The 23,078-nt window shown below is 42.0% G+C and overlaps 1 protein-coding gene across 15 annotated transcripts in view; it reads left to right on the forward strand.

Annotated features, from left to right (window-relative positions):
• The window catches only part of LOC147026699 (uncharacterized), a 506,204-nt gene that overhangs the window by 373,132 nt on the left and 109,994 nt on the right, over positions 1-23,078 (forward strand). For 13 of the 15 annotated variants that reach the window (XR_015058478.1, XR_015058480.1, XR_015058479.1 and 10 more), the window contains 6 exons: positions 350-412; positions 2,612-2,719; positions 3,301-3,354; positions 4,052-4,210; positions 16,691-16,798; positions 16,920-16,973. Coding sequence is in view for 12 of the 15 variants with exons in the window: in XM_085882416.1 (XP_085738542.1) it covers positions 350-412; positions 2,612-2,719; positions 3,301-3,354; positions 4,052-4,210; positions 16,691-16,798; positions 16,920-16,973 (546 nt within the window). In the remaining 3 variants the exon portion in view is untranslated. Of the gene's footprint in view, positions 1-349; positions 413-2,611; positions 2,720-3,300; positions 3,355-4,051; positions 4,211-8,856; positions 8,917-16,690; positions 16,799-16,919; positions 16,974-23,078 lie in introns of all 15 variants that reach the window. The other 2 variants (XM_085882418.1, XM_085882419.1) reach the window with 2 other exon arrangements.

The following is a 23,078-nucleotide window of genomic DNA, read 5'->3' on the forward strand; positions in this document are numbered from 1 at the left end:
GGTTGGGCAAATATTGCTCTTCCTCCCACCAAATTTTACCCTGACTACCCAACAAACATACAGACACACCTCGCAATAAATTATGTTCACGTAGTTGTGACATATACCAACCCTATTGATGGAATGATCGGAAGTTTTAACAGGACTACCTTTCACTTGCATACGTTGATGATGATGATGATGATGATGATGAATTGTTTGCATTGGAGACTTGCTAACAGAACACACCCCTATACTCTCCGCCTTCAGAGGGTCATAGAAAGGAAGTCCTTCATGTCGTTCTGTGTTTGCTTTGTACACATTTGCATTTGATATGTCTGAAATTTGTGAATAATTATTTTTCTGACAGGGCTTCCCTGGTGGCACTGGGAGAGCAGGAAAGCAAAGGAGAGAAAAGAGAAAAGGAGACAAGGCAAGTTTTATGTGCCATGAGCCAAAATGTAGTGTACAAGAAGAGGTATACTCTTCCCATTTATAATAAGGTGTGTGTGTGTGTGTGTGTGTGTGTGTGTGTGTGTGTGTGTGTGTGTGTGTGTGTGTGTGTGTGTGTGTGTGTGTGTGTGTGTGTGTGTGTGTGTGTGTGTGTGTGTGACCTCCATAACTCCAAAACCATGAAACCGAGGAGCCCAAAACTTTGCATGCATACTAAGGTTGCTCCAAGGGAGTGCACGAATGAAAACTGCATATTTGGGTGAAGTTAAATACACCTTTTTGAAAATAATTAATGGCCTTATTAAGTTTAAAAAAAAGCAGACTATCCTTGGTCAGCCTGCTGTCCCTCGCAGGTGTCTTAAGCTTTGTTTTGGCCTGCTCAAAAACACTAGTTGGAACAGGCTGCAACGGTTTCTGCACGATCAAGTGCTCAAAATGTATTTGTTTTTTCACTTTCTTCACTCACATCATCGAATGCCTGATATTCATACCTATGAATCACTGTATGCATCATTTTTGTAGGTACTATAGTTTTCAAATTAGGAGCTTGGAGCGATTTTTATGCATTATGTGATGTGATTTTTCATGATGGGCTCCCATGGATTAATTGAAGTATATAATTGAAATCTGTCGTCTGATTTGAGGATCGGAGCTGGTCGACTAAATAGCTGTCAAAATCTGAAGTTAAATCTGAAAAATGTAAGAAATTACCGATTCTTATAACTCAGCACGTATGTTTATTTCAGGAAGAATATGTTCCCACCTTCTCCACATTAAGTGAAGCCCAAATTTTTTTGGGATTTCAGCCAGGATACCTATATAATTGATTAGATGGTGAGCTCCAATCGTTAAATATGGTATCAGATGTGAGATAGATGAAGAAGGAGTCATGTGACCTCTCCAATGCACTAATCAAAACAGTACAAACACAACCTATACATCGCTTTAAAGGTAATTTCACTGCTCATCTAATGACATAACTCTCAAGGGTGAACGAAGAGTTTGTATAAAAAAGGTTACCACCTTGGCTAACTTCTGAAATATCCACCTTGCGAAAATTTAAAACAAGCCATTATGATCCGTATACTGATGTCCTGTTTTTTTAGAGAGTGGGTTCTGACTGTGTGACAACAAAACAATTAACAGATTTCGAATGTCTTCATCACATGGTCAACTATATGTGGGCTGTTCTAGAGTTGGACCACCAAGCAATTTTCATGTTCTGGCACTTGATGGAAAAAAGCATTCAGTATTGTGTACCAAAAGCATTACAATAATATGTTCAATCTTGTTGATATTTCTGTTCAATACTTTTCAGCGTGATAAATGAAATGTTTCGCTCTAAACTTGTGCTTAATTGTGGTAGTCCAAAAGATGTACATTAGATCCCGGGCAATGCTGGGTACCTTTGTAGGAGGAGGGAGAGAAAGGGTGGAGGTGGAGGTGGGAAGAGGGAGGGGAATGTGGGGGTGGGAGCCGAAGGGAGGGAGTGGGAGGAGGTAGGTGAAGTGGTGGGAGGAGGGAGGGGAAGGGTGGAAGTGGGAATAGGGAGGGAAAGGGTGGATTTGTTATTATATTTTGGTGGAAAATCCACTGTACTGTTTCTTTGATATGTATATGTTTCTTATGTATTTATTTGATTCTTGTGTTTTGACTGACTGCCTGGACGCAACTGATGTCGGTAATCTACTGATGTGGATCCATAACCAAGGTTGGGGATCTGCTGTTTGGAGAGGTTCTGGGCTGAAAAGATTGAAACATCAAGGAAGAACGGTGCCCAGCTGATGATCCATGTGGTCGGGAGTGTGTGTGTGTGTGTGTGTGTGTGTGTGTGTGTGTGTGTGTGTGTGTGTGTGTGTGTGTGTGTGTGTGTGTGTGTGTGTGTGTGTGTGTGTGTGTGTGTGTGTGTGTGTGTGTGTGTGTGTGTGTGTGTGTGAGTGTGTGTGTACATACCCTAAATGCTGTATGACAAGCACGAATATATTTTTGAGATAAACCATAGGACGTATTTCTGAAGAAGCCCCCTCAATTGCAGGATACAGCTGTAAAATTTGTATTTCTTGCTGGTTCATACGTACCTAATAGTACCTCTACTGCTCGTGCGTCTCCACGAGAAATAGACTCAACCTGTTCGTTTTTTGAATTGGTGCCTTTACATGGTGCTGTGTGTCTTGGGCAGGGAAATAAAGGAGTACCCGGTAAGGATGGAAAAAAAGGCCGGAAGGGGATGCCAGGTGCTATCGGTAAGCGTGGACCAAAGAGCTTTCCTGGGCCATTTGGAGAAAAGGTGACCAAATGCAATTATTGGGTTCTACTGTGACCATGTCCTTTAAGTACACGGGTTTTTATGCTTGTCCTCTCACTGTTAGCATGGCTTAGTGCACCACCGTGGACATAAAATTCAATGTACTGTCTGTGATTTTCATTGGTATAAATGACTACAGGGTCATGAGTATCCATGAAAAAGCATAAATGGCACATCAATGGAAGGTTGAGAGAATGGCCTGTTGAAAGCTTCATGATATATTTGTCTGCATGAGCCTATTATATCAATTGTCTGATATGAAATATACAGTGCATGCTTTTATACCGAATCACTGGAATTTTACATGGCCAAAGCCATTCAAAGAGCTTATGGAACATGACAGGAAGAATACTCGGGTTGGCTTGAAACAGGTTGCAGTGACTGAGGCTGCAAATCAGGAAAACCAAGACTTTTTAATGTGGAATTGCCATATGGTTTGTAAAAAAACGCTTCATAAATGATGATTTGTATTAATGTAAAAGCTGACTTATTTATCGATAAACAGTATATAATCATTTTAATATATATTTAATTTTAAGCATCTTTCATTGTTCTTTCTTTAGGGAGCCCGTGGCTTGCCTGGATGGAAAGGAACCTCAGGGGCTGAAGGGCCAAAGGTATACTTTATTGTTTTCTGTTTTCTCTGAGTACATGTTAAAAAAAAATTATTCAGCAAGTTTTTATTTACAGCCAAACCACTTAGCCTGCTTGATATTGCATGAGCACATTGAACAAGCTGCTTTTGGGTTTTAAGTATCAGTAATTGGAAGGAAGTGAAGCGATACAGGACAGCAGAATAGCAAGTTGTTGCTTATTCTTGGTTCATTGCCTCACACAGTCGTGTTGAACAAACATTTTTTGCATTGGTGTCATGCTGGCAGAGGGTGTATGCCTGGTGTTGGCTTTAATGGTTCAGGTGGTGGGCTTGGGATCCTCGGATCCTGAATTCAAATCCCACTTGGCTGTTGAATTAATACCAAGTAGGGTCGACTCTGCCTGTCATCCTTCTGAGGTCGGCAAAATGAGTGCCAGCTTTCTGGTATCCTCTGTCAGAGTGGCGACCCATCCAGGGTTGTGTCCAATAGCCAAGGAGACTGCTTAGGCAGCACCAACACTCTGTACAGAGTATGGTCCCAATGGACGGATGGATGGCAGAGGGTGCGGCCTATTTGGAAACACCGGCATTTCGATATGCCTGATGTTGGCTTTATGGTTGGGGTGGTGAGCTTGGGATCCTAGGATCCTGAGTTCAAATCCCCCTTGGATGTTGAATTAATACCAGGTCGGGTTGACTCTGCCTGTCATCCTTCCGAGGTCGGCAAAATGGGTGCCAGCATGCTGGTATACTGTGTCGGAGCGGCGACCCGTCCAAGATTGTGTCCAATGGCGAAGGAGTTTGCTTTGGCTGCACCAACGCTCTGCACAGAGTATGGTCCCAATGGACGGATGGTTGGATGGCCTTTCGATGGGAAAGTATGAGATTAGTAGAAATATGAATCTCTTTTAATTCATGATTTCTGAATGTGTGAATGTGAACTCAATGAACACTGTTCATGTTGTGAATGGAATGTTTCCCATGTCATTCAAGATGTGTAGCAGCAGCGTATGTCATGTGGTGCTCATTGGCCACATTGAATGTGCAGCGTGTACTTGCACACTGGAAAATGGCCGCTTTCAGCGTGCAAGAACAAAGTGTTTGTTCTATGAGAGAGCAATAATAAAAGAACAAATACTGGAGCTGGTCTCGACGAGTTTACGACACAATAGCGACGAGCAGCAGCAGCGCCAAACAATGTGATCGACCAGCTGACCTACAGTTTTACATGGAGCTGTTCCCCTTTGGTTGCATCGAGAAAAAACTGCAGATTTATATTGAAAAAAAACAATGTTTGACGTCCTTACATGTTATTGTAAAAAAAATTGCATTTGAGTTTGAGAGTGGGCAAACTCCTGTGGATATTCATTGCCAGGTGTTTGCAGTGTGGAGTTAACTATCGATATGAAAAATGTTCAGCGTTGCTTGCAGAAGTTTAAAGAGGGAAGGGAAAGCAGTTAAAACTGAGTGTCATTCCAGACAACTCCAAGCCAGCCATTCACTGATAAAGATTCAGCATATGGAAGAATTGGTGATCAATGCAAGAAAGGCACATCCACTGGCTCTTTGTATATGAATTTACACATTGATCTCAAAACGCCAAAAGGTTCTGCACACTGGGTACCGTGAATGCTTACAGATGACCAAAGAGCCTCATGTCTCAGAATATTGTGACCAGGAATGCAATGAGTGGGGGACAGTTTGTCAACACCATTGTGACTATCGAAGAAACATGGATGCCCTTCGTCAAACCAGAAACCAAAAGGCACCTGACACAGTGTATAAGCACACAGACTCAAACACATTTTGTACACAGACTTCAACCGAGAAGATGATGATGTTCATCTTTAGGGATCCCCATGGCATCACTCACCCATTGCATTCCGAAAAGGACAAGTGTTTCTGGTGACAGTTACCGTGAGGTGTTGGAAAATCATTTTCTGGCAGCCATGCGGAAGAAGCATTTGGAACTAAGTGCACAGTCAAGGTGTCACTTCCACCATACAAATGCCCCCGTCACATCGTTGCTGCTCATGTGAAAGTGTTAGAATGAGCAGCGCATTGAATTGATGCCACATCCACCATATTCATCAGACCTTGTGCCAAATCTTTTTCTTATTTCCAAAAATGAAAGACAGCCTTCATCATTGCAACTTCTCCTCCAGGTCAGGGCTGGCATTAGCGATAATTAATTATCAATGGGCTCTACATTCCCATGAAGAAAACTTTGCTATTGCTTTCACTTCGTGATTGAAAATATGCCAAAAATCGATAGCACTCCGAGGGGACGAAGTTGAGAAGCGAAGTTTGTGCCATTTTTGTAATTTTTACATTCTTCTTGAAATAAATTTGAAGACCGTCATAATACAGGGCTTTCAAAATGACGTATGGATGCTAATGAGGCCTTTCGCACATGCACTGTATGTGCATTTTCAGTGATTCGCTTCTGCTAATGCGGGCACTTTTAACCCGGGGTCACTATAGCATGAAATATATATATATATATATATATATATATATATATATATATATATATATATATATATATATATATATATATATATATATATATATATATATCAAATAGAAGCCTGTCTGATACCTCAGGGAACACTGCTTTATACATTTCAACATAATTTTCAGCATTTAAACAAAAGAGTGGTGATTTCAAAAATGGTTAAAACCATAATTGTTGCATTCCTGGATGCGAATCTCACTCACAGAAATATTTGTGCATGAGAGGTGTTGAGTTCCTATCATTTCTTGTTAATAGAAGTGAGCGACGGTAGTGTATAACAAACGAACTCAAACACACACACACACACACACACACACACACACACACACACACACACACGGATGCTTCTCTTTTTAACAATAGATGCAAATATCTAGTATAATTTGTCTTGTGGCCCTGGAACCAAACCAGCAATATATACATTGCCTTTAGAAAGTATTCACACCCCTTGACTTTTGTCACATGTGTTACAGCCTGAATTTAAAATGGATTATGTGAAAAAAAATTGTCACAGATCGACACAAAATACACCATAATGACAAAGTGAAAAGATGTTTTTAGAAAATTTTTACAAATTAATAAAAAATGAAAATCTGAAATGTCGTACATCAATAATATTCAGCCCCTTTGCTTTGACACTCCAAATTGAGCTCAGGTGCATCCAATTTTCTTTGATCATCCTTGAGATGTCTCTACAACTTGACTGGAGTCCACCTGTGGCCAATTAAATTGATTGTAGATGATTTGGAAAGAAACACACCTTTCTATTTAAGGTCCCACAGACAGCACATGTCAGAACAGAAGCTCCACCATAAAGTCCAAGGAACTGTCCATGGAACTCTGAGATAGAATTGTGGGGAGGCAGAGATCTAGCTGGGGAAGGGTAGAAAACAATTTCTGGAGTGTTTAAAGTTCCCAAGGGCACAGTGAGCTCCATCATTAGGAAATGGAAAGAATATGGAACTATCCAGTTACAGCTGGCTATCCGACCAAACTGAGCAACTGGGCAGGAAGTGACCAAGATCCCAGTGACCACACTGACAGAACTACGGAGTTCCTTGGCTGAGATGGGAGAAACTGCCAGAAGGACAACAGTCTCTGCAGCACTTTACCAATCTACGCTGCATGGGAGAGTGGCCAAACAGAAGCCACTCCTGAGAAAAAGGCACATGACTAGAGTTTGTAAAAAGGCACTTGTAAGCTGAGTGCATGAGGGAAAATATTCTGTGGTCTGATGAAATGAAAATTGAACTCTTTGGCCTGAATACAAAGCGCTGCATCTGGCGGAAACTGAGCACAGCTCGTCACCCATCTAACACCATCCCTGCCATTAAGCATGGTGGTGGCGGCATCATGATATGAAGATGCTTTTCAGCAGCAGGGACTGGGAGACTTTTAAGCATAGAGGGAACAATGAATGGAGCCAAATACAGGGAAATCCTTAAGGAGAATCTGCTTCAGAGTGCAAAATACTTTAGATTGGGGTGAAGATTTCTGTTCTAACAAGACAATGACCCCAAGCATACAGCCAAAGCAACACTGGAATGGCTTCAGAACAAGAATGTGAAAGTCTTTGATTGGCCCAACCAAAGCCCAGACTTGAATCCCATTGAGAATCTGTGGAAAGACTTGAAGAATGCTGTTCATCGACGCTCCATATGTGGAAAGCTGATACAGATATACCCACGAAGACTCGAAGCTGCAACCGCTGCCAAAGGCACTTCTACAAGGTTTGACTCAGAGGTTGAATACTTATTTACGTGAGACATTTTAACTTTTCATTTTTAATTAAATTGCAAAAAAAAATTAAAAACATGTTTTTGCTTTGTTATTATGGGGGTTTTTTGTAGATCGGTGACAAAATCTTTCAATTTATTCCATTTTAAATTCAGGCAATAACACAACAAGCAGTCATAGACTGGTACTTACGAAATCGTCAACTTGACCTCTGACCTTGTCTAATAAATGCTGTCTCTCGAGAAGGTAGCGACGCAAACCAGAAGTTTCTATGATGATTCTGTACCAAACCATCAAAAATCGAATGTTTGACCTCACTGTGACCTTGACCTTTGGCCGATTTTGACCAAAATCTAATCCGCACGAGCCATAACCCTCCTGAATCACGTGGTCTAATTTGACATCGGTAGCTTCTTCTGTTCTCGAGTTATCGTGCCTACAAATAAACACACAAACACACACACACACACACACACACACACACACAAACAAACACACAAACAGATGACGGAAGTCATCAATATACTTACGAAATCTTTAGATTTCGTAAGTAACAAGTGACGCAAGTGGAGGTGTGTGAATACTTTCTGAAGGCACTGCATATAACATCCCTCACAACTACACTCCACCCCTTCCCTTGCATGATTAATAGTAAATATCATCGTTTTAATAGATGTCTTAAGTTTACCCTCTGCTTTCACAAACCCCACATATGACCTGCCCATGTATGTAAAGAAGCACCGGAAATTTGTCTAATACATCCAGCTACAAAGGTATACAAGAAGGGCATTTGGTAGAGCACATACGCTCGCCACGTAATGCCTGATCCATAAGAGCATATCGGGCCCATTACAATTTGGAGATATCATGCTATATATCGTTTTTGGCTCTGTCTCTCAATGGTGAAGAATCACTTAAAAAATTTTCAGATCAGGATCGGGATTCGGATCTTCACCAAAATCTAATCAATTTGGCCTTGCCACACACCCAACCTGTCCACCAAGTTTCGTCTGAATCTTTTCACAACTTTTTGAGATGTCATGATATATATATATATATATATATATATATATATATATATATATATATATATATATATATATATATATATATATATATATATATATATATAATTTTTGGCCCTCTCTCTCTCAATGGTGAAGAATCACTTAAAAAATTATAATAGCTGGACCCAGATCCGGATCTTCACCAAAATCTAATCAGCTATTTCTTGTCATACCCCCAACCTGTCCACAAAATTTCATCCAGATCCGTCCACTACTTTTTGAGACATCCTGCACACAGACAGACGAACAAACGGACAAGTCGGTAGGTGGCGATGGATCGCCGAGCATGGAAACTATAAGATATAGAGCAAAATGGATGTCATATAGCGGATAGGGAATCACCTTAAGATTATGCATGTCAAATCTGATCCAGTTCCATCTACTGATAACTACTCGGTATCCATTTGAATGAAAAATACCGAAAATGCGGTTTGAAATCGGAAATCCCCAAAGTTCGATGGGGTGCTGTGGGTGAGCAAAGATCTAAATCGAAAATCCGGCTCGAGTTTTTGTGCACAATGTATTCCAGATGATTAGTGTGAATTTTCATGACCATCCAACCATAACCCTAGGTCCGAGGAGGAGTAGCATTTGGCACGAAGGCACCTCCAGCTCTCCAGCAATGCCAACCCTCCCGATTTCATCGGGAGGCTTCCGAAAATTCACCCAAACTCCCGCCCTTACGATCACTATCCTTATCCTCCCGAAATTTTGATATTTTTGCACTGTTCACTAATCAGAATGTACTAGTATGAGAATTGAATGAAAAGCATCGTCTGCTACGTATAGCATGTGGTAACTCCATAACGTTCGCTGCTACCAAATTGTACGTAAAAAATTGCAAATTCAAATGAGGAGCAGCGAAACATTGGGTCTGGATCTCGCTTATGCGATCATGCACTGAGATTTAGTGCATGCGGTATGTGTGCAATACAGTGCATGCGGTATGTGTGCAATACAGTGCATGCGGTATGTGTGCAATACAGTGCATGCGGTATGTGTGCAATACAGTGCATGCGGTATGTATGCACAGTGTATATGCATGCGATACGCTCACTGCATGCAGCTGGGCCCCGTACCAGCCCGGCGGTCGCGACCACCGTGCGGTGTTTAATTTAACAGCCGCTAGAGTTCTACGAGTCGCGCTGCAGCTGTGGAACATCGACTTCGAAGTTACCGATGCTTCAAACCCTCGATGTTGATTACGGAATGGCAGAAAAGAAGCTTACGAAGACCAAGAAATGGTCTCAGAAGTACAAGACCGAATACAGTCTCCAATACCCGTGTATTCGAAAGTCTGAAAGAGGAATTCATCATGCGTATTGTACAGTATGCAGCGTTGATATTTCAGTTGAGCACGGAGGTCGCGATGATATTCGGAAGCACGTTGGAAGCAAACGGCACACAGACATTGCAAAGGAGAGATCTTCGAGCACGAGTACCGGTACACTTCTGAATTATTTCACCAAACAAGGGACAAGCGAGGAAGAGGATGTTACCCGAGCGGAACTTCTCTTTAGTGGATTTATTGTGGAACATAACTTGCCCATATCAGTCTCAGATCATGCTGGACCTCTATTTCAAAAGATGTTTCCAGATTCAAAAGTTCCTTCAAAGTATGGATGTGCAAGAAAAAAAATTTGCAAGATGTGCAAGATGTGCAAAAAAAAAAAAAAAAAAAAAAAAAAAAAAAAAAAAAAAACAAGAACAAAAAGCAAGAAAAAAAAAGAAAAAAAAAAAAAGAACAAGAACAAAGAAGAAGAAAAAGAACACTGGTCAACAATTTTTTACTTTCTGAATGTTGTCTAGATTTCTACTAGTGAATTAGGGTATTCTGGCACTGCTGAATCAGGAAATGGCATCCGTTTCTCTCCATCAGGTCAGGTTTTTGTGCTAAGTTTATTTGAAAAAAATCAGATCTTGTGACAAAATCAATTACATTTTTGTGGCATTATCAGCTGATTTTTGTCAACTTTATATCATCCTAAACATGTTTTTAAGAAAAAAAAATGTTTTGCCAACAACATTTATTGATTACATGATAGAAACATCGATTACTGTCATCTGAATGGTGGGCATTGATAAAGGTAAGTACAAGTAAATTGCATGTTGCGTCACCACTGTTCAAACTTCAGGGCTTGAACTTCCGTTTCTTCGAACTCCTGGAATGTTCAGCGGCAGGGAGGTCTCTCTTCAGATTCCAACAGTAGTCAGCCATCATGACTGCGTCCCAGCGACCCTGATACCTGGTCTCCATCTCCTTCATGTCCTGATGGAATCTCTCCCCCTGCTCGTCACTCATTGAACCCAGGTTCTCAGGAAACCGGTTCATATGTGAAAATAGGTAGTGCATCTTGATGCTCATGTTGCAGCCCAGGTTTCTGAAAGCAGTCAGCATGTTGTTGACAAGTTCTGCGTAGTTTCTGGCCTTATTGTTGCCAAGAAAGTTCTTCACTACCAAAACAAATGTCTTCCACGCTTCCAGTTCCACTTCGTTCATTGAGTTTTTGAACTCTGGATCTCTGATGAGCTGACGGATCTGAGAACCATCAAAGATGCCAACTTTCAACTTCTCCATGGTCAATCCTGGAAAAGCCTGGCACAAGTAAGTGAAGCAGTCACCATCTTTGTCCAGAGCCTTGGTGAACTGCTTGATTAAGCCGAGCTTGATGTGCAGCGGTGGGAAGAGTATTCTGTCTCTGTCCACCAGAGGGTCGTTGATGACGTTCCTTTCTTTGCATGGCACCAATTCCTCCCACACAGGCCAGTCCTTCTTCGTGTAATGCTGAGCACGGTCCCTACTATCCCACATGCACAGAAAACATGGGTACTTGGTGAAGCCAGACTGTTGTCCCAACAAAAAGTTCACCATCTTCAGGTCAACACAAATAAACCACTTAAGCTGATCATAACCAATTTTCTCCAGCACGTACTTCACCGCTTCATACTTCTCCTTCAGTGTAGTCGAGTGAGCGATGGGTACAGAGGCAAAATGGTTGCCGTTGTGTAGCAGAACACATTTCAGTGATCGCTTGCTGCTGTCAATGAACAGTCTCCAATCTTTGGGTTCGTACTGTGGCACTCCAAGCTTGAGCAGAAGCGCATGTCATAAATTGGCGCATGTAGGTATTGTACATTCTTCAGAGTTCGTTATTTCAAGAAATACAACTTTTTTGTATCACATTATTACAAAATCTGCCCCATTAACTTTAGTTTTGATCCACGAACTTTATGCTTTGCCTCACCAATTTTTGGAAGATTTTGAGGTTTTATGACTTCAAACTGATCCCTTTTCGACATAATCACCCAGAACTATCGTACCTGAATACTTCTTGTCATATTATTTCCAATTAAAACAATTATTTGACATGATATTTTACCCCCACCAACTTCTTCTAAAATGCTCCACACATGCGTACATGTGAACAAAAATGTAAAAAACGACATGTGGCCATATCTCAAAAACTTGACCTGATTGAACAAAACTAATGTGAGTTTTGGATTCAGCGCATCAGATTCGTCCTAAATCAGCTTAAAAAATGCAGACAACAAATTTGTTGTTGACCAGTGTAATTGGTGAGTTGTCAAATGTTACTGCTTCATCTATTGCCGATATTGCTAGACTCGCTCCATTTAGCCTAGCTCCAGACGGTAGCAATGACAGTGGTGAGGCCCAGCTATATCCTGTCCTGATTTCGTACCATGACAACAGTGCTGGGATTGTGAAGCAAGGTTTGCTAAGTTTGCCTGCGTGCAAACAAGATTCCACTGGAGAAAACATTTTCAAACTGCTTGATCATGAGTTCAGTGACAGGAAAATTCCGTGGGGAAATTGTGTTTCCTTTTGTGCTGATAATGCCTCTGTCATGGTGGGCAAGCACAAAGGAGTCGCTGCTTATATCCACAAACAAAATCCAGAGTGCTACATCATGGGATGCCCTTGCCATATGATGCACAATACGGCCAAGAACGCGGCTCAGGCCTTACCCATTGAATTAGATGACTTTCTCATCGATATTTACTACTACTTGGACAAAAGTAGTAAACGCGTCAAAGGAGTGAAAGCACTGCAAGAACTCTGTGATGCCCCGACACACAAGATTCTGAAGCATGTCGCAACAAGGTGGCTGTCCTTGGTCAGTGCCTAGACAGGCTGATTGAACAGTGGGAGCCACTTCGCCTCTTCTTCAAAGAAGAAGTACGAAGAAAAATGCAACCAACTGTAGCCAAGACTCTAACAACGAGCAAGAAGGACGGCACTGTATCTACTGCCAGTACTGGCACTGCAGGATCAAGCACTAGTGGAGCAGCATTCACCACTACCACTGCAGTATCTGCTGCGAAGAAGACAGCAGGGACAGCACCAAAACCAATGCTGAGAGCAGGTAGCATCACCGGCCCTTCATCACGTTCATCTACAAAGCAGATCCCTTCAGAGTCGAGAAAGACTGTGATAGTCCCATCTACAGGCAAAGAAGGACCCAAATTAAGTTCTGCTTTTGCCAAATCACTTGATAGAAGCTCAGCAAAACCTTCGAATCAGAGGTCTTCTTCCTTGGCTGCACCTACCTCAAGCTCTCTCCTCAAACGTAAAATTGGATCTGGTACTACGAGTCTGACCTCTTCTGCTGGCAGTAAACGCAAGTGTGATCGCCCTGCGGCTAAGTGTACTACGAGTTCTACAACTAAAAGCGCATCTTCCTCAAACACTGTGCAGGAATCTAGAGAAAAACGTGTCAACAGGATGTTCTTGTCTCCACAAACAAAACTCTATTGTTTTCTTCCTTCGATATGCTAACAAGCTTTTTGAGAAGGGAATCTTCTGCTCCAAAGAGACGAAACCTGTATTCATCTCCTGCACGGAGAATTGAATGATCTTCTGAAAGATATCTTCGTACGGTTTTTGAAACCATCGGTGTCATCGGTTGCTCTGGTAAATGTACCCTTCTCTGACAGAAATCATCAGAACAATGATGAGGACCTCATGATTGGGAACGATGCCAAACTGTATATAAGGGAACAAAGGAGTCTCAAGAAATCCACCTTCACTCTGAGTGAGTCAGACATCCAAGGTTTCTTCAGTGCAGTTCGCTCATATTATGTGAAAGCCTGCAATTATATCTTCAAAACCTGGCCGCTAGATGATGAATTAGCCAAGCATGCTCAGGTGCTGGATGTTAAGCTACACCAAGAAGTGGGGTTTGACTGTGTGGAGTTTTTCATCAAGAAATTCCCCTGTCTGTTTAGTGGCGGTGATAGTGACATCGACAGCACCCCTTGCTACCAGAGAGAATACAGCAAAGACATAATCAGAAGGGCTAAAAGAGCCACACAGCTGTCACTCAGCAAAGCTGCCATGGAAAAAGCAAGCAGCAGTAGTACCAGCCAGTAAGGTAAGAAAAATATTGCTTCTTTTGTGCTTTTTGTTAATCTTTGATTGTCCCCTAACTTACTAATATTAACATACATGTAACATTAAAAAGTGCACAATTTTCCCCTTTTTTTGTTCAAAAAGTGGGAATTCTTAACATGTTAAATGCTCCAAAATAGGGCTCAGAGGGCACGAGAGAGCGTCTAGAACCCCAGAGCTTCCAGGGCCCTAAGGCGGGCCCTGGACCCCGCCGCAAGGGTCGAGCACTCCGCGCTCGAGATGTGCGCTTTGCGCACATTATTTGGTGTCGGTTGAAAATCCTCCCTAATTCTGATTTCCAAAAGTTGGCATCTCTGGCTCTCGCATATTATCGATTTTTGCACTAATTGACCTTTGACCCCTGACTGAAGCGAAATCAGTCAATATGTGCTGAGGCAAAGTTTTAGTACTCATTGAGTACCATGAACCTGCAAAGTTTCATTCGTATCGATGCACTCACCTGGTCGCTAGGGGGCCTTCAATTTTTGCCAGTTTTCGTGCATACCCTAATTGTAGGGGGCGCTGCGGGTAAAGTTTTCCATATATCACTCAAACCGGAATATATTTGATAGAGCATCACCTGTAGATCATTCATGCCAAATTTCATAACCCTACGTGGGATAATGGCTTTCGGAATTGATTTCGCGTGAACGGTACCGATTTTGGAGGTTTTTCGGTTGTTGCTAGGGAACCAAAGTGTCCCTAGCAACCATCACAATTTCCAAAGCACGAGGTCATAAGATGTACCTACCACCCGAGTTTGGTCAAAATCCGCCCACGTTTACTACCAATTATGCTGATGACAAACGAACAAACATCCAAACAAACATCCAAGCAAACAGACAGAATTACTGACAATAAGGGTCACCTATTTCGGCGACCCAACAAACAAACAGACAGAAAGAGGTGAAAACATAACCTCATTCACCTTCAGTGGTGGAGGTAATAATAGCGAGCTGGCTTGAGCTTCGTGTATTTTCACGTTACATTGATGTCGTTTGTCGAAGAGTTGTTTGTTGTTCATGTTGGACAGCATTACTTTGTTGGTTATGATGCACAGCATCCTCTTTCCCATCACATACATACATACACAGGGAGCATGCACCACAGCATGGAGGCCCCTGGAGTACCAGCGTAATGTGGATGTCATTGCATCCACATTCTGCGGGTACTCCAGGGATCTCCGTCTGGCCATCCCCCAGGCAGAAGCCTGGCCCATCTTTATCTCTTTGGGATTGGATATTCCAGATACCCACCCAAATGTGACCGCCTCAGGTTAACTCGAAGATACCACCGTCTGGTGGATGACACCTCAACACCACACCACCACACACCACTTTGTGTGTTTTTGCAGTGAAATGTTTTTTTTATGGTGGCCAAAGTGCAAATCCTGCTGCCAACCTCCTCGGAAAGGTAGCTCACTGCAGGAGGACATCCGCAGATGCAGTAGGACACCAGATATGAATGGCCATTGGCTCACAAGGAGCTCCTCCACCCTTTGACAGGTTTTGTTTTTTGTCCTGCTGGGTGTCCGTATCCATACACCTTCCTCTCCAGGAGGACCTGGTGAGGGAGCCGGTTTAGTCACACTCGACCATGAATGAACAGGTTAGTTCAGGTTTTACATTATATGTGATATTTCACAGATCTGACCTGACAATCTGGGTTGAGTGCCAGCATATCAGGTGGGCTGATCTGTACCATTTCGTGCAGCACAGTGCAGAGCTCCCATCATCAAGTGATCCCCAAACCCAAGCCTCTGAGTAGCCAGATTACAAGCACACGCCACTACACCCTGCTAATTGCAGATGTCCTTTCTGATTACAGATGTCCATTAAATAAATCACCAAGCCTCTATGTTCACAGGAAGCACTCCCACAAGGTTCAAAGTCCATTCACTGGCAGCGATAATCAGAGGTTTGGATAGGACGTGCCATCCATAGTTCGGGTATTGCACCAGCCCACATGGTTAGGAGCTTTTGCAATACGGCATCCAATTTATCTCAGCCCTTTGGGCAAGTTGTGGAAGTTCTCAAATCCTTTCATTGTGCAGAGGCACACCCCTTTCTCCCAGGTACTTTTCCAGATATTTTTGGCTTTCTTTAGAAGCTTTATGAGCCATTTTAGGTGACAATCTTTATCTTGCACATACGATAGACATTAACGTGCCCCAATCAACATTGCTGATCAGAGGTTCTGCGCATGTGTGCCGAGCATTCTGGGGTGGATTACATCATTTTGAAAGTCCCGTATTGAATACACCTCATTAAAGGATATCTGACTGTCTCTTCTGTCTTTTAGGTTGCTGAGGTTATAAATATCACACAGTATCATGTTAACCCATTATGTGCTGGCACCATGATGAAATTCCTTGCTTGCAGTTCTCTGTCCAGTTAGTCTGACCTACATTAGGTGGGAATGCAGGGAAGTATGATATGGGGCATTTACGATGGGCCAAAGGGCTTCCTTCAATGGCTGTGTTTTCTTGTTTATTTTGTACTTTTAACTTACTGGTTGGTGTAATGTGGAGCTGCCATCGCTGGTCCATTAATGATGATTTATGAAATTTATTTGTTTTTAATCTATATTCTGGTGAAGTATTCTATTAAGTTGTTTTCTATTTAAGGGAGATGTGGGGCCTCGAGGCAAATTTGGATATCGTGGACGTAGGGGAAAACCTGGTGCAATGAAGATATTCGAACTAAAAGGGGAAAAAGGAAGCAAAGGTTCAGAGGTATGTCAAAGATTTTCTGTTTTTTTTCCACAATAAAGTGTTGTATATTTTGAAAGGTAGTCACACGTTGCACAATAACAAAGTAACCTTGAATGCAAGTTTTCTTTCTTTTTTTTTACAGGGACAAAAAGGCCCAAGGGGAGATCCTGGTCTGTCTGGTGAAGACGGAATGGATGTGAGTCTGTCATCTGTCAACTTTCTGTGAAACCACTGAAATTGTACAGAATTAAATTTTATTCCGTTTAATTCTGAAAATAAAGTGAAATGTTTCCAAAAATGTTGAAGGATTCATCATCATCATCATCATCATCATCATCATCATCATCATCATCATCATCATCATCATCATCATCGAGCTTTGATGCTGCCGAAGCAGTTTCTTGGCTCGGGTTGTAATCCTGGATGGGTCCCCAATCCAACACAGAGCTGAGACACAGGAACTGCTTATTTCTACATTTGTAAGCCTTATATAATGTATAATTATTTGAAGACATCATGCACATTCTTTAGCCCCTGATGATGTTAATTCTGGAACTAAACGACAAGCATGCGCCTTCTGGATTTCCTTGGAAAATGAAGCCAAATCTTTGTTTTCATTCTCCTCTCTCAGTACAGATGTGCTTCTGAATATGAACAATTAAGATAAAGCTGTTTTTTATTTTGATGTTCTAGAGCAGTGGTGAGTAACCAATGGTTCACATGCAGCCATCTGGGAATCAAATGGCAGCCCCCACCCTCCCACACCAGCCCACTTCTAAAAAATAATGTTTCATCACAAATTAGATTGATTGATTTTAAAAGCGAGAGATATGATATGTATTCACAAAAATATATACAATGAGATTTGAAAAATAACTACTCTGAAATATTGATATGCAAAGAAACTTAGGCATATGGGGCAATTTGGCCCATCATTGTTGTGCCTTATGTCCATCCCAGCATGTCTTCCCCGGTTCCTCCTGTAGGTAGTGCTAATTATGCATCTAATTTTAAGCAAGGAGTTTGGCCAAGGTACTGGAATACAATGCCTTCTCTTTTCAAAAGATATAGTGAAATATGCAGTCAATCGGGAAAGATACAGCTTTAAAGTATTGTCGTGTCAGAAGATCCGTTAACCCAGACTGTCTGAGCCAGGGTACAACCCCCGCAAATTCCGAAACAACCTTTTAGTTTCTGCATTCAAATAAAATCACGATTCCCTTAAGGCCCGGTCACACCTTGACGTTTTAGCCAGCGATGGCAACGTATTAAAATGTATGTAAAACGCTGGCTTACGTTGAACTTTTGATGTTTTTTTTTAAAGATTCGGACGTATTCATAGCGACTTGGTCTTATGTATAACGCATTGGTAACGGACACAGAACGTTTCGTTGTGTTATAGATAACTTATACCAACGAATGCTGAACCTGTTGTCGGCCTACACAACCGATGCCCAACGATAGTCTAACTTAGGCATAGCGCGTTGCACGCATCGCCGACGATGTCGTGACGTAGCCTATTAAAAGGCTGACGCACAACGATTCAAATCATAACTGACGTAGAAATGGATGTGACAACATCGCGGTCATACCTTGGCGATCTTGCCAGCGTATGCCGACCTAAGAAAAATGTGTCTAAAACGTTGGGGCACGTCAAATACGGTATGAGTAAGTTTGGTATACGTGAGTAGAACGCTATCATACGTCGTAGTAAGTAGAGTACGTCAAGAAATTTTAAACATGTTCAAAATTTTACGACGTACTCGGCGTATGACACACGTCCACAAACGCTACTTATAAGCTACTCATAAGTCGAAACACGTCGCGGTAATGACTTTTTTACGCGAAACTTATTTCTAACTTATGTTTGACGTGCTTTGAACCAATTCTTTACATAGTCCCAACACACATCGACGTATGTTGACGTATTCCAATGACGTCTTCCGGTCGACAAAAAAAAAAAAATTAACGTGTTTCTAGCTTACAACTGCCATATAAAGACGTGTTCCCAGCGGTTTTGGGAATTGGTATATAAAAATGCTGCTCATAAAAGGGGAACCCAACAGTGTTTTCGAGTCCTTTTTGAGTCGATGTCCATGTCACAGTAACAGTATCAGTAACAGTATCAGTATCAGTATTGGTATTAGTATTAGTAGTAGTTTGTTCATGTTGGCAGTAGTAGGTGAGTGTGAGGGGGAGGGTGTGGGTTATGATGGATCGTCCTTGCGTCCGCGTGTCCACGGGTAGGAGACATCTTTTCACCATTGTTTGAAGTTCTTCGCGGCTAATTTTTTATGGGGCTTTTTCAACAATGAGCTATGGCTTGTTTTTACGATTTAGGTCTATTCATAACGGGTTGGACAAATGCACAATTAACTAATAATGTGCATAGAGCGCTTTGATTACTTATAGATACGATATACCAACGAATAATTATCGTGAAGCCGGCGTTCACAAACTTTGCCCAACGATAGCCTAATTTATCCATATCGTGCGGCAGTTTAACTTTGCCGGTGACGTGGGGTTTGTTATTCATCGGCTGCCACTCAACGATTTAAATGGCTGCATCTCCACTATTGAAAGTAGACGCTTGCGCTCAACAATTGGATTTTTTTTACACTCAACGACTTTTAAACGGTACCACTCAGCTATTTTCATTGTTTACAATGAACGATTTAAATTGCTGTCACTCGCCTTTGTTTTTTTGACGCTGGGGTTTTGAAATTTGAAGCGTTTCTTCTGAACGTGTTAAAACGCTCAAACTCGACTATTTTAAATAGACTCTGCCGATGGACAATTGGAATCATAGCCAAGCTAGACATCGAAGTGTGAACATCCTCGTCATGCCGAAGAAAAGTTTGAAGAATGCTGCAAATAAGTGTCCTGGCCGTGGCCGTGGACGCTGACGCAAGGACGATCCATTATACCGACGTCTTTCAGCATATGAGTAACTTAAAAGTAACGTCTGTCGATGTGTGGCAACGATCACATAACGTGCCAACAACACGTTAATCATAGGTTAGAAATAAGTTTCGGGTACGCTAAACATTACCTCGGCGTGTCTCAACTTATGATTAACTTACAAGTAGCATGTGTTGACGTCTGTCAACGATCGCAGACCGTGCATACAACTTGTGGCCAGCGTAGCGGAACATGTGAGTCATACGCCGGCATACGTCGTGAAATTTCAAGCATGAAAAAATTTGAGGACAACCAAAAAGTACAACGTTTAAAGCCAACGTACAACGATGTATGGCAGTGTTTTTCAGCGTGCTCTCAATGTTATCAAAACTTACCCATAACGTATTCAACGTGTGCTAGCGTTTTAGAAAAAAAATTCAAAAATCGGCATACGTTGGCTAAAACGTCAAGGTGTGACCGGGCCTTAAGGATTGTTCCGATAATAGCCGAACGTGGCGGTGAAGCGTGTGAGAAGAAAAAGGCAGGAAAAAGTTTCTCATGAAAATGTAGTTTATGTACAATGCAATATGGTGATGAGGGTAAACAGGATAATCAATAAATAAGGGCACAGACCTGGTGGTCTACAGATACAGCTGGGGATGGAAGGCACGGAAACATGATCTTATGTACAAATGTAAGGAAATAACCCCAAAGGAAATAATCCTCCACCCACCAAAATATCTGTATCATACGACAAGCAAATGGGGCATGCGAGAGCTTGTGGCTGGTATGAGCTGATTGTGGCATGCAGGTCACCGCAGGATGACGTGACATGGAGAAACAAATTGCAGGACAATGGCGATGAGGGAGGCAGCCAAACAGAGAAAGGGATGAGAGAGAGAGAGAGAGAGAGAGAGAGAGAGAGAGAGAGAGAGAGAGAGAGAGAGAGAGAGAGAGAGAGAGAGAGAGAGAGAGAGAGAGAGAGAGAGAGAGAGAGAATGCTCCCTTGAAAGTCCAACCCCCAACTGCCGCATGCCACATGGCCATGGCCTTCATAAACTCTGGGACCGCCTTTGTGGGCAGTGGGTCCCATCATTGGCGTCCCACTGGTGTGGGCAGCACCTTTGTTCAGGCCATCCTGCCTTGCGGGGCCGACCCTCAAAAAAGTGTTATGCTCTCAGCCACGGCTCTACACCCCATCTCACCGCCATAGACCCTGCAGTCCATTGGCCAGACAGTTTGTGACAGTGGTTCCTTTAAATGTGCGCCTTTGTGGCAACATGTCCTCCACCTGGCCTAGCCTGTTTACAAGAGGTTTTGCACAGTTTACAACCTTACTCTATTCTGCTCTACAATGGATGCTCACTGCCTCCCCATTGCATGTTTTACAATACGACTTATCTCTAGACAATTAACTAATACAGGGCATACATCGAAGCCACTCAAACACATGGACAAAGCTGTTCTTAAAAAATCTATCTGTGGATCCCCCTCCCTCACTCTTCCACATAACAGTATCCTTAATGTTCACATGCAAAATGCAGACAGGTAAACCAGTTCCACACACATATCCAAAGGACAGCGTGCCCTGAGAAGTAGTGGTTCCTCCTGTATGCAAAACATTAGAACCACATTTTTTTTTTGTCGGTTTTATCCTGAGACCCTGTAGTAAGGTGCAGAGGTAACACCTTTTAGCTGTTTTGTCTGGGTTGCATTCTCAACATAACAAAAAACTGTTTGTTCGAGATCACATCCTGTCTTTCCCAAAGAGTAGGCATGTTATTTGCTGGCATTCTGAACAAATTCCAAATCAATGCTAAGAATACCACTGGTGAAGGCAACGGCATAACCACCCGCTGTAATCCTTGCTGGTTGGATGCTTTGGTAACACTAAACTGATTGCTCAATGGAAATTCCGTGAACACGAACAATTAAGTAATAACATTTTGCACACTCCATCAGATTGAACCAGAGAAGAGCTGATTGTTTTATCCACATGGAGTTCGACAATCGCTTGAAGACCTTTATCTGTAGTTCGGTGTCGTCCTGCTTTTCCTTCTGGGCTCATACCCCCACTTCACACCTGTATCTCCTGGATGCTGTGAAATTCAAAGCTCAGAACATCATTATCATCCTCCATTATCAAAATAATGGCCTCAATTACCAAGGACATGCATGGCCATGGCAGAAAAGTTCAGGAAGAAAGGACTTTTGTCACACAAATTGTGATGCAGAAGGAAAATGTTACAAGAAATTCACGAAAAATTGTTTTCAATTGCTCTTAAAACTTGTCCGCATTCAAACAGCAAATTCATTCCGGTAGGAGAAATGCATGCACACAATTAACTGCCTCCAAGAAAGCCTTCCCCATACCACTGCACATTGTTATTTTTAGTAATGAACTTTTGCTTCAAAATCGGCATATCTCAATTCACGAACTTGCGAGAATCAGGAACATGTAAGTGAACTACAGTGTATTACTTTGTCACTGATGACCTGGAGCAAAGAAAAGTGACGACAAAATGGGTGCTACACATTCTCCATGAAGGAACAGAATCTGAACCATCTTCTCTGTGTCAACAGCATATTTAGCATACAATTTATCTTGAAGGTGACACTCTTTGAATACATCATGGCTTGAGACGAAACTTGCATAGTGCCACAACTACGAGCCATAACGAAGGTCTCGTTCAGTAGAATGGAAAGGCTGCTTGCTGTGCATATATAAAAAAAGGTTAAATGCCACCAGGAGGGCATCAAGGTGCTTCACATTTATTCACGACCATATTTGAATTTCACAAAACAAGGACAGTTCTACATAGTGAAACACGGAATGAAGGTTTTGTATGATCATCTGAGATCTGCAGTGTGCACAAAGCTTGCATCTCTTCTGAATGATGCCATCCTCCTTCATGACAACCCTGCACCACATGTAAAATGCAATGTCTATGACCTTAGACTTGGAACTGGGAAATTTGGCATCACCCAACATATTCACCTCATTTAACCCGATGCAACTTCCACTTGCTCCGAAAACTAAAAATGAGCTTGATAGATGAGGTTGGGTGTCCATTGAAGAGCTTAAAGCAGCCACCTCTACTGTGTTATGGACACTTCAGAAGGAAGGTTTCTGTGCTCGGATCAAAAGGTTTGTTGACCACTGAAGAAAATGTGTTGAAGGGGATGGCGAAAACGTCGAAAAATGTGACATGAATATAGATTGTCAATGGTACTATCTTTTTTTATGTAGTTGGGATGACAAAACCTTTGGGATGACCACTGAGGGAGTTAACAAGGAGCAACCAGAAAGCAGACTGAAGTGAACAAGGACTAAAAAGTTCTTCTTTCATACCTACTGTTTCCTCTCTAAATTGAAGCTCATGAATTAACTATTTTAATG

The sequence above is a fragment of the Eptatretus burgeri genome, chromosome 5 (assembly GCF_056783735.1).
Source record: "Eptatretus burgeri isolate ZD-2024b chromosome 5, Ebu_testis_v1, whole genome shotgun sequence".
Lineage (NCBI taxonomy): Eukaryota > Metazoa > Chordata > Myxini > Myxiniformes > Myxinidae > Eptatretus > Eptatretus burgeri.